This window comes from Miniopterus natalensis, chromosome 8 (assembly GCF_054644295.1).
Source record: "Miniopterus natalensis isolate mMinNat1 chromosome 8, mMinNat1.hap1, whole genome shotgun sequence".
NCBI lineage: Eukaryota > Metazoa > Chordata > Mammalia > Chiroptera > Miniopteridae > Miniopterus > Miniopterus natalensis.
In genome coordinates this window covers 51,773,158-51,785,304 of record NC_142088.1, presented here as the reverse complement: position 1 = coordinate 51,785,304, position 12,147 = coordinate 51,773,158, and the positions used below count along the sequence as shown (strand labels likewise).

The 12,147-nt window shown below is 39.2% G+C and overlaps 1 protein-coding gene across 1 annotated transcript in view; it reads left to right on the top strand.

Annotated features, from left to right (window-relative positions):
* GALNT5 (polypeptide N-acetylgalactosaminyltransferase 5) overlaps positions 1-11,881 on the top strand; it is a 38,818-nt gene extending 26,937 nt beyond the window's left edge. The window contains exons 6-10 of the mRNA XM_016199327.2: positions 453-570; positions 1,544-1,867; positions 6,981-7,061; positions 10,371-10,532; positions 11,693-11,881. Coding sequence (XP_016054813.2) covers positions 453-570; positions 1,544-1,867; positions 6,981-7,061; positions 10,371-10,532; positions 11,693-11,833 — 826 coding nt within the window. The 3' untranslated portion in view covers positions 11,834-11,881. The remainder of the gene's footprint in view (positions 1-452; positions 571-1,543; positions 1,868-6,980; positions 7,062-10,370; positions 10,533-11,692) is intronic.
* Positions 11,882-12,147: the final 266 nt, after the last annotated feature.

Sequence of the window (12,147 nt, the reverse complement as noted above, 5' to 3'; positions counted from 1 at the left end):
TTTCCCAGGGATATACAGATAGTAAGAGAAGAAATTGGGATCCAAACCCAGATCTGCCTGAATTTAATACTCTTGCTCTGATCTTGCACCTAAAGAACCTCTTTGCCTTTTTTAGACTCTCATTTTAAGGGTCAGTGTAGTGGTTGAGTTCAGGTTGTACTCATCATAATGTTAGGAAGAGAATGTATTCTGAATAGTCTGGAAAGAACATTTGGGGTACAGATAACCCTAGTTCCAGGATCCACCTTTGCTGACCCAAATTAAGCTCTGCCACCATGGACCAGGGAACTCATCACTTAAGTGCTGTTTATGACTTCACTTCAAGACCTCCCCATGCTTGGTAGCTATTCTGAAATACCTCCTAAGTCCATCACAACTAAACAGAGGACCTAGGCTAAAAGTTGAGCCCTTATATATGCAAGTGTAAAAAAAACAAACTTTTCTTTTTGTAGGTGCCCTGTCATGGCAGGTGGATTATTTTCTATTGATAAAAATTACTTTTTTGAACTTGGAACATATGATCCTGGGCTTGATGTTTGGGGTGGAGAAAATATGGAGCTGTCATTCAAGGTATTACCAGTTTCTCAAATTCTATTTACATCCTAGAGTTTATCATTTTAAATGGTTTCATTTTACTAATACAATCAGACATATGACTGCCTCTGGGGGAAAATTTCACAGAAATTTTAGGGCCTTTGGATTAATGTTTTCATATCTGAGATTGAATTTGGAAGATCAATAGTACTCATGAAATTTATTAAAGTTCTCTAATATTTCACAGCACTGTTTCCACACCTGAGCATGGGGGAAATAATTGTCTGCCATTCAGTGTAAATGCTGTAAGAGTCATACTTAATATAAGATAACTCTTTGGGAACATTTTTCTAATATATTGGAAGTAATGAAATCATTCAGTTATGGGTTATCTTGGAGAACACAAGTTACAGAAGTACAGAAAGTGACCTTAGGGCAGGCCATCGAAGGCTGTAGTGCAGCAACTTTGCACATATCAGACAACTCTGGGTATTTATACAATCTCTGATTAATATCTAAAGCTGTGGTGACAGCCATAGTGAAGACATCCAAAAAGCAACTGCTTTCCTATGGAGTGGGATGATATATAGTAAAAGGGGTATTATTTGAGTTCCAATCAAGAAGAATGGTTTTTGAGTTTTGTTAGGAAAAAAAGGAAATAAATACTCCTTTTCCTGATTCAACTAAAGCAGAAACTCATTTGACATCGTGAGATTCTGTGAGGATTTCTTTAGGAAAAAGAAATTTACATTGCAGAGGAGGGAAGGGAAAAAACATATTTTACTAATCCTAAAATGGTCCACAGCAATATAAATAAACTAAATAAACTAAATAAACTAAATAAACCTGTTGAGTTTAATCTTTTATTGAAGAAGATTTTAGAAGTTGGAGTACTACTTCAAACAGGGTCGGGCAGGGGAGTCGTCAGGTGGTTTCTTGTCACTGTTCAGGGCCCATAAGTTGTGGACAATGATTTGATAACTGAATACTCATCATTAAACTGTTCCAGGTGTGGATGTGCGGTGGTGAAATAGAGATCATTCCCTGTTCCAGAGTGGGCCACATATTCAGAAACGACAACCCGTATTCCTTCCCCAAAGACCGCATGAAGACGGTGGAGCGGAACTTGGTGCGGGTTGCTGAGGTCTGGCTTGACGAGTACAAGGAGCTGTTCTATGGCCACGGGGACCACCTCATAGACCAAGGGCTGGATGTCGGGAACCTCACCCAACAACGAGAACTTCGAAAGAAACTAAAATGCAAAAGTTTCAAGTGGTACTTGGAGAATGTATTTCCTGATTTGAAGGCTCCCATTGTGAGGGCTAGTGGTGTGGTAAGTTCAAGCAGCAATTCAAAATCTGACTCCGTAAAAATAAAACGCCAAGTACTTTTGAAAATGTGTAGAAAAGAATGAATTAATCATAAATAAATACGTTATAAATAAATACGAAGTATGAATACAGATGAAACAAAGCAGTGTTGAGGATTAAATAAAGATAAACTTGAAGGCTTCCAGGCAGCCATGTTCATCAATTAATCCAGCAAATACCTATTGAGAATAAATAAACCAGGCGGTGTTTTAAAATTGGATTATAGGATGGTGAATAAAGTAGATTTGACCCCTTGTTTGTGGAACTTAAAGTTGAAAAGAGAAGAACGATTTTAAACAAATAAGCAAATAAAGTGTAAATATAATAGCTCTCATTTGGAGAACCTGCCACGAGTGAAGAATCCTTCTAAGTCAGAGTGGTCAACACTGAGGAGGTATTGAAGGCTAGGCCTGAAGACCAAGTGGAGCCAAAGCTCTAAAGGAGAGAGCCCCAGGTAGAGGATGCCCTTGTGCAAAAGCTCTAAGACAGGTGACCATCTGAGGCCTTCAAGAATTGGAAAAGAGATGAGTGCTGTCAGGGTATGAAGGAGGGAAGGGCACCAGATGAAGGTGAAAACGGGGGAAGGAGTCAGATCACGTAGGTCCTTGCAGGCAGAATAAAGGTCCTCCTCCCTCCCTCCCTCCCTCCCTCCCTCCCTCCCTCCCTCCCTCCCTCCCTCCCTCCCTCCCTCCCTCCCTTCCTTCCTTCCTTCCTTCCTTCCTTCCTTCCTTCCTTCCTTCCTTCCTTCCTTCCTTCCTTCCTTCCTTCCTTCCTCCCTTATTTTATTCCTTTTTTCCTTCCTTTCTTCTGAGTGTAATGGTAAGTTATTGAGTAGGGTTAAGCAATGGGATGATATGATTTATTAGAGTTTTATAGATTTCAAAGACAGTGGCACCTCGGTTTTCCAATGTCTCCGTTGACGAGCATTCCGGTTTACAAACCCGGTAAACCTGGAAGTAAATGCTTCGGTTTTCGAACACGCCTCGGAAGTCGAACATGCCCCCCGGCTTCTGCTGAGGGCAAGACCCTGAGGCCCAGCTGTCAGCTGTGGATCCCTCGATTTTCCGGCGTTTCAGAGCTCGAACGGTCTCCCGGAATGGATGACATTAAAAAACCGAGGCACCGCTGTATAGGCCGAAAATAACAAATTGTCGGGCAATAGTAGAGAAAATTCTAAGGCAAAAGGTGAGGAAACAAAAGGGGAGAAACCAATCTAGACAGGTTGGATAGAGTACAAAGCTAAGGAAAATCAAGAAGAGGAGAAACTAGACAAAAGCCATTTCAGCCTGTTCTGGGAGTGAGGCGTAACTTGAAGGGATGGCCAGACACGAGGACATTTACCACAGAATGGGTCTGGAGATGGCTAGTCAAGCGCTGACTTGGGGTTCTCAAGTTATGCATATTTTTAATTTCTTTTATTGTTTTAGTTTTTATTTTACTTATAAATACTGCCAACCTTGTTTCATTTTCTTTCAGAGTTTCTTTTTTCTTCATGCCAGAGGTTCTCAGACTCTTACATCAGTAAGCTTGTTCTTTTAAGCCAATTTTTAAAAATATATCTTTATTGATTTCAGAGAGAGGAAGGGAGGAGAGAGAGAGAAACATCAATGATGAGTCATTGATCGGCTGCCTCCTGCTCACCCCCGACTGGGGATCGAGCCCGCAACCCGGGCATGTGCCCTGACCCGGAATCGAACCCCAATTGCCTGGATCCTAGGTCGATGCTCAACCGCTGAGCCTCCCTGGGCCGGGCAATTTTTTTCAGTTCTCCCTAGAAAGTGGATCGTGCAAACCAACCATTCTGACTAGTAAATCTGATGACAAGGACTTAGTAAAGCCATTCTCCCTGCTGGTATAGGGAGATCCGGGGAGAATGTGAAAGAGAGGAAACTCGTCTGAAAATGTCTTCTATTTTTATAAAATTCAGCTGACAAATGGGTCCACATGACCTGTTTGTATGTACTGTAATGTATTATAAAATTGCCATCTTTATAGGTCAACATAGAATAGCACTACTTCGGGTGGCTCTATCTGATATTTTATCTTAGGTAACTCATTAGGAAGACTACCCTGTATTTATACCCTATTCAAATGATATGTCTGTAAAATAAATGTATACTTTTAAATTCTATCTCTTGAGCAGAAAAAGAAAATTCTCACCAAAGTAATTTTTCCCTGTCCTAACACAAAATCTCAACAAGAGCATTACTGAGCTTTAACCACCAGAGGGAACTAAAAAACTGTCTTTTGCCTCCCCTGCGAGGCTAACTTGTTCGAGTTCCCATAAAATTTTTTAAGAGTTCTAATGAAGCAGCCGTCTGTTGTTGCCTGAGCTATTATAGATCAGAATGCAAAAATATATTTTTACATGATTTTAACAAATTATTCTCTTCTATTTATCCTCACTATTTGTTGCCTTCCTTAGACAAATTTTAATAAAGATGTCATTTGCTTCCTTCTGAAGCAACCAGTAGGGAGCATTATTACCATTTTAAAAAATGAGGACCTTTCTCCAGGCAATGCAGAGTCAGATCAACTAGACCATTATTTTTGATAGACAATCTTGAAAAATTTCAAGAAAGTGAACTCCACAATCTACACAGTTAGGACTTTAAATCCAGTGAATTTTTTTGGTTTTGTTTTGTTTTGTTTTAAATGAGAATAATTTCTTATTGAACCAAAATTATTTGGAATAAATAAAATACCCTCACCAATAATGTGTACGTATATAGGATAAAACTCTTAGTGTATAGCCTAATGTTTAACAATTCTGTGATAAACTGTGGGGGTAACTCCCATTGCCTAAATTCAACAAAAAAGTAATTCAAAATGAAAAGTTTAAAATTGAGATACTACCTGATTTTTTAAAAATATTTAAATGTTATACAGTAAAATCATGGATCCAATTCTTTAAAAATAAAATGAAGACTCAATTTTGAAAACCATTCATAATGTGGTAAAGAGTAACAGTTCCTTAGCACTTCAAAGACCTTTTTGTTATGAAGAAAAACAGTTTCTCCAGTAAATTTCTCCAGCAGTCTCTGATAAGAGGAAAGGGAAACATCTCCAGATGAAGTGGGGGAGGGGGAGGCAAAGAGAAAAGATTTCTCTTTCCTTCTAATGCCTTTCAGTTTTTGGAAGAAGGGATTGTACAAAATAAATACAAAGAAATCTGTTGAACCCGGGATTTCCAAACGCCGTTCTGGGCAATGTTACTAGTTGTGCTGCCAAAAATAGGGATCATGGTCAAACATATCTGGCAAACAACACAATGCATTCCCTCTTGGAGCAGCAAGCTAACTGGGAAGGTCCTGGAGGTTCTGAGAGGTTCTGGGGTAAGACAACCTGCTCAGCTGTGTTGACGCCAGAGGTTTCCAAACCCCTTCGAAGATAGAATACTTTCTAAATAATCCACAAATACGGGAATTTATATTGATCTCTGTTAAGATCCAGAGGACAGTTGAGGCACTATTTCTTTTCTTTAATCTCCAGGATTATTCTACTTTCATGCATCTCTATTAATTCTCTTCTCTGAAGTTCTCGATGGTTGATTCCTTCTGTGGGTTCTGACTGCTCCCATTTACTGACGGTGGATGGTCTTCTCCCTTATTTGCCATTTTAAATTGTGAACAGAGCTTTCTTTGTGGATTCCGGACAGAGTTCCTGTCTTTCTAGAATTGCTTTTGCATTCCAGCCACCCCAGAAGTAACCAACCTGGTACTATTTTTATGTTGTTTCTGTGCCTTGAGGGTCTGTCAGGGTTCCTAGTGAATACAAGTAGTGTAAATTTGCATCTCAATCCCAAATGAAGGTCAGTGTAGGGTTTTAGATCCGGCAGAATCTAGCCTCCCTGTGGTGTCCCTCTGCTATGTAAGTTGTTTTTCCCAGTACCGCATTCCACCGAAGGTCTTACTCTAGCTTTTCATCTTTAGGTGGAAGACAGCAATTCCACCTCTCTGGCTCATCCATTCCCTAGTTTTCCTCCTAAAAAGTCGGTCCCTTGTTTATAATATTTGCAGTTTTCCACTTTCGCTGTTTTTTTCCCCTTTTTCTGTATTTTCTGGTCCCTGAAGGTGCCCCTTACTTTCTTGCCAACCAAGCTATGCATGTAAAAGTGAGGATCGGCCCACTGAGCACAGTGTTATGAACGCTGGCAATTCTGTGAGCTACGCAGCGTGCTTTATGAGCACCCCTGAGCTAGAGCTCTGTGCTAGGCACCTGGAACACTAATAGTGTCCCTGGCAACTAAGACCTCACTGCCTCCCAAGACAGCAGACTTTCCAGGGTAGAAACTTGGTTCTAAGCAGCTCTTCTAGAAATCAGAGAAGGCTAAATTGCACTATTAACCCACCATCTCGTTAGGCCTGTCCAGGATGTCAAGGGGGCAAGGGAATCAACATTTTTCTGTGTTAAATGGTGACTTATAGGAAGCTGCCTCCACATTTGACCCTGCAAATCCATTAAAAACCTGGGGGCCTGCCAAAAAGTGCCTTTAAGCTTGGCTCTGTATTAGTTTCCGTGACTTTCCTGTAATGAATTGTAGCTTGCCTGAGTCATTAGGAAGATTCTGACAGGGAATCAGCTGGAAATCTGCTGTTCTTGAAGGACTCAATTTATCTATCTATGATTCAGTGCCTAAGCAGTCAAATAGCTTGGAGGGGTCAGCCAGGCAAAAGAGCCGGCAACTGTCGGTTTGATTAAATTGCAGGTATGTGCATTGACTTTTAATATATGCATCAAACAAACTTGAGCCAAGAAAATAACTACTTTTCATGCCACATTTTGCTCGCTCCTTATTCAGCATTCCAGGCAAGGGTTAATTGAAAGCTGTTTGTTGGCTCTGTGGCTAAATCACTGGCCTAAATTGACAGAGTGAAGCTGTACTTTAGCAAGATTACATTATGTCTCTGTTAGAGATAGCGACCACTGAAATCTTATAGTGCTAAGTACTGCTAAGCTATTAACTCAACTATCTTTTAACCTTATTGTAGTTTTATGTTCTGTGTTTTCTGAATGTCTTGTTCTGCTTTAAAATATTTGTTTCTGATTCATGCATATTTTATATTTTGCTTCTAGCTTATTAACGTGGCCTTGGGTAAATGCATTTCCATTGAAAACACCACAGCCGTTCTGGAAGACTGTGACGGGAGCAGCAAGGTATGCTGAGCAGGGTTCTCTCTCTCATAGTAGGTGCAGTAGATGGTATTGCTATCGCTGATAAGTGCAGGGTGTGACACATTCATCACTTACTTGAGAAATTTATTTTTGCCTATAGAAACAAAAATTAATTTCTATATAATCATAAAGGTTGGTGATAAGAGGGTCCGCCACTAAATGTAAAGATATAGGGGCTGAAGTCAGCCCACCAGGAACACAGGTCTGGCTCCGTCACTTGCAAAGTGTGTTAATTTTGTAAGTTTCTTAACCCTTAGGAAAATGGCAGTGATGATAGTGCCTACCCTAAAGCTAGAGTGAGGATCGGATTAGGTAATATTATGAAGGATGTAGAATAATACCTAACACTTAATGCTCCACAAATGTTCACTGCTATAATAACAGAGACAAAAAAAGTGAAAAATAACACATTGCATATAAAGATAAAGTAATAAAGAAAAAGACAGGACATATTTTTAAATAATTAATCTCAGGGAGCAATTTTATTTTCTGATTCTATCCCCCACCTCCATTCTTCTATATCTTAAGGAAATAATGCAAATCATATAATCCATGATCCCTGAAGCAAAACTCCCAGAGATTCAGAACACAGTGGTTAAGGGAGGGAGTAGGCTGGGGAGAACAGAGCAGGAACTCTATAGTTCTGGAGGTGAGCTCTGGGGGATGGCACCTCCCTCTCCAACACTTGTTCCCTATCTGTTCTTATTCTGTGGGGACAGTTTCCAGTTTGGATACCAAATAGGACTCATTCAATCCCCTAAAATTGTAGATAACTCTATGGTAGAGAAATTGTTTTTTATGATAATATAGGCTTGCCAAAACTTACTGCTTTGATCCAACTAGGAGATACTGTTATTTTCAAGCACATTCCATCTCTACCTCTTAATTCAAAGCTGCTACTAGAAAAGGCATTTTTGTCATCTCTGTGGCTATAATTCAGCTGCAGATTGTAAACTTGAGGCTAAGGGAACTCTTTCTTAATTAGGAAAGAGAGGACACAGATGAAAGGGAAACATGTCAAAAATCAATGGAAAGAAATAACGTGTGTATTGACAATTCAAAGAGGAAATAATTCACAAATTGTAAAACAAAACAATTAGTCCAAATTATATGAAAGTAAAATATTAAATAATGCAATCCTTCAAGACTCATTATTTAGTGACTTTGTGGGCCTGATTAACCAGGATTTTATCTGAAAACCCAAGTTCTGGTCTCAATAACCATTGAGTGGAAGCTAGGAGGGAAAGGTATGAATTATGTAATCCCTACCTTCGACAAATGCCCATCTCCCTTTTTGTCTTGTTACTCCTTTTTTAGCTTTTGCTCCTTGTGTTTTGTTTGAGTAAAAGGTAGAGGAACTTGGTGGAAATTAACTTATTTTTGCCAGGCTTAATGAGACTTAGTATTATCAAGCCAGTGACTATAGCATTTATAAAAAACAAACAAACAAAAACTCAAAAGGAATAAAGCCCAAGGATTGAACCATCAAACCCTATCTTTCATCTTACCTAAAAAGTCTCTTTAGTTAACTTCTCAACCAGTTGAGATGTCCTTTTGCAAGGTAATATCTAGCATCTCTTAGTAGCTACATAGCTTCCTTGCATTATGATATATGTCCATGCTTCCTGTCAATGTAATAAACATCCAAACCGATAGAGAATTTTTATGAGTTTATTTAAACCAAACTGATGGCATATGCCAGGGAGTAAGATCTCAGCTGCTCCAGAGAGTAACGGTTTTGCAGTCTCTTCTGTGCATTTGAAACCAAGGAGGGTATGTAAGGAAGATTATAGGAAGGTGGGAGAAAGCAGGGCAGGGACTAGATTACAGGATAAATAGTTCAGATTATGTGCTCTCGCACTTTGGAAACAGAAGTCTAAAAGGGTGGTTGTGTTTTAGAAGGAGAGGTCTTTAAGGGGACATTTCAAAGGTATGTTAACCTAGATGCACAGAAACAATGGACAGAGATGCATGGCAAAGTAAGCTTTTTACTAAAGAACGTACATGCCTGGGGTGTGCCTGCCCACCATAACCTGCCCAGTTAGGAATTTGTGATCAGATCACCTGTGAGGTTACTTTCCATAGAACCCCTTTTTATTCCACATTCTGATTCCATAAGTTCACTGCAGAACTGAGGCTCAGCATTTCCAACTAGCTCCTAGGTGACTGATGATATCCAGGGAGCACCCTTTCAGCAAAGAGGTCTATGCTGTACTTGATCATCTAAGTTAAATCTCAATTACATTATAAATGAATCATTAGATAAAAGCATTTAGATAGATTTTATCAGCAGCCTATTTTTTTCTAATATGTTTACATTGGTACAAAAACAACGAATTTCCCACAGACCCAGAGCCCTATAGTATATTAACCAGACGGATAGAACTAGGTTGTAAATAAATGGAGAAAAATATATAAAGATTGAAAGCTTGGTTCCATTACCTGAATCAGTATTTATTTTAGACCTTAATGATTACCCCAAACTGGACTTCTCCAAGAGCAGTTCCTATAATATGGGGGACGCTCACACAATCAGCAAAGAAAGATTTTTAAGATTTCCTCTAGGAGTCCAATTGTCTTCAGGAGTGGGGAACCTTTTTTCTGCCAAGGACCATTTGGATATTTATAATATCATTCACAAGCCATACAAAATTATCAACTTAAAAATTAGCTATGAAAAAACTCCTAGATTTATTGAATTTCGAATCCCGCCTGAGATTGCCTTGGCAGGGCCAGACCAAATGGTTTTCCGCCTCCTGGTGGGATGTTCCCCAGCCCTGGTTTGGGTAGTCTTAAACAAAGAACCATAATAATTTCCACCAAGATAATTTAGGACGGTAACTTGGGTCTCCCTGGAGCCCCAATGGCTCAAGGCCTTAACTCTGTGGTAGTTTGAATGTTCTAATACTTCAAGTGCCAGGTTGTCTGAGATTCAGAACCCCTGAAATAGCATTTATGTACAGATAGGTACTAACCGTCCTAAGTTGTATTGTTGCAACTAACATTCACTGAAGGCTTACTGTGTGCTAAACACTTGACAGTCATTACCCAAGCCTTTGAGACAGACACCTTTAAGCTGCTTTCCAACTTAAAATGGAGAGCAATTAGGTTAGACCAGATTAATATCATACTCATACTATCAGAGTTGAAAGTGGCAGTGCCAGGATTTAAATACAAAACATCTGACCAGAGTGCCTATATTCTTAACCTTTGCTAACAAAAATGTTTGGCAAAGCCCTTACTTGTGTTTTCTGCCTGAAGTGACCTTTCTCTTACACATTTCTTCCACAGCTTCAACAGTTTAATTACACCTGGTTAAGACTTATTAAACACGAAGAATGGTGCTTGGCTCCAGTCCCTGATAAGGGAGCCCTGAGGCTGCACCCTTGTGATAACAGAAACAAAGGGCTGAAATGGCTACATAAATCAACATCAGTCTTTCATTCAGAACTGGTAAGCAAAATATTTTTATCTCTTCTTTACCACACATCCAACTTTCAACTAAATGTGGCATAAAACCCACGTCAGCTAACTCTATCTGAAGTTTTCAATGTGTGACAATAGAGGCAGTGAAAGAGTTCGTACAGCGAGATAAACATATTTTTGTAAATTATCAAGTCCCTTTTTTTCCTTTACAAAATTTATTTGAAATCAGTTATTTTAATCAGTTATTTTAAACAGGCTTTATTGGCTATATTGCAATCATCATCTGTTTCTAAAAGTCATTGACTTTTGTTAATTAACAATGGCAAAAGTCAGGCTTATAGGCTAAAATTGGTTTGCATTGGTTACCAGAAAAGCGAATAGAGAGCGTATATGGGGAAAGCGAGAAGCAGGGTGCTCCCTACAAGCCCTGCGTTTTCGTATGCATCTGGTTCCACGTTCTGCCTCTTCCCAACACAGAGACATTTTTCTCATGCCTTCTGGTTTCCGGAGACCTGGGCTCTCTGCTGGAGCCAGCTCCCACCAGCTTGCAGGAGCTGCTTGTATTCAGTGCTTGCCCACTGCATATTCAGTGATACTGCTTTGGCAACTTAAAATCAACCATGATGGGAGTAGACTATTGACCATTTCTAGGATATCAATAAATATTAAGCAATAATAGAACTCTGAAGTACCTTTGACTTTTTTTCATAATTACATCTGAATTTTCTGGACATCAGGCATTGTGTACTCAGATATCACGGTAGGGAGGTCATTATCTAGCACTTTGTATTCTAAATTTGCATCCTAAGGCACAGACTTAAGAAATTTACCAACTCACTATCTGTGATGGTATGTATTTTGTTTTTTTCTTTTTTACCCTCAGTGAGGGAGCCATCATCCATCATATATAGCAAAGGCCATCTGGTATTATTTTCTTTAAATAATATAGTAATCAGCCATATGATCAGAAAATTGATCTTTGCAGTGTGAGCACTTAGTTTGGGAGAGAGAGACACAATACTATCCAAAGCCCCTGTTTATGTTATTAATTTGGTTCAGAATAATTCCTAAAAAATCAAAAAATGTAAGTACCTATCTTTTTTTTTTTTTTAACTGGTTTCCATATCTTTACATCTCAGTTGTCAAATTCAGTCCATGGCTCATTCCCAGATCCCCTTTCTCTCTAGGTGAATCACATTGTCTTTGGAAACTATCATCAGTTGTTATGCTTGGAAGGAAATTCTTCTCAGAAGACCCTGAAAGTTGCTGCTTGTGACCCAAAGGAGCCATATCAGAAGTGGAAATTTGAAAATTATTTTGAAGATTGAAAAGGAGCTGATGTTTTTATCTAGTGAACCCATTATACACTGTGAAAATGACAGTGAATTTGGTGACTATATTTCTCCATGGTCATTTAAATTTTCAAAATGGATATCACTTGAATGGAAGATTTTTTAAAATCACAATATTTGAGATACCAAAAATTAACTCAGGGAAACAGTCCAACATTGGATTGGAGTCCTTCTTTAGCACTAGGAGTCCTTCTGAATTGCCTGCTTCCTGCCCTGTGCTAACACTCAGCCTATAAGTTTCCCCATGCAGTCTATCAGATACCCAGAAATAAAGGCAGAAGTACTTGGGG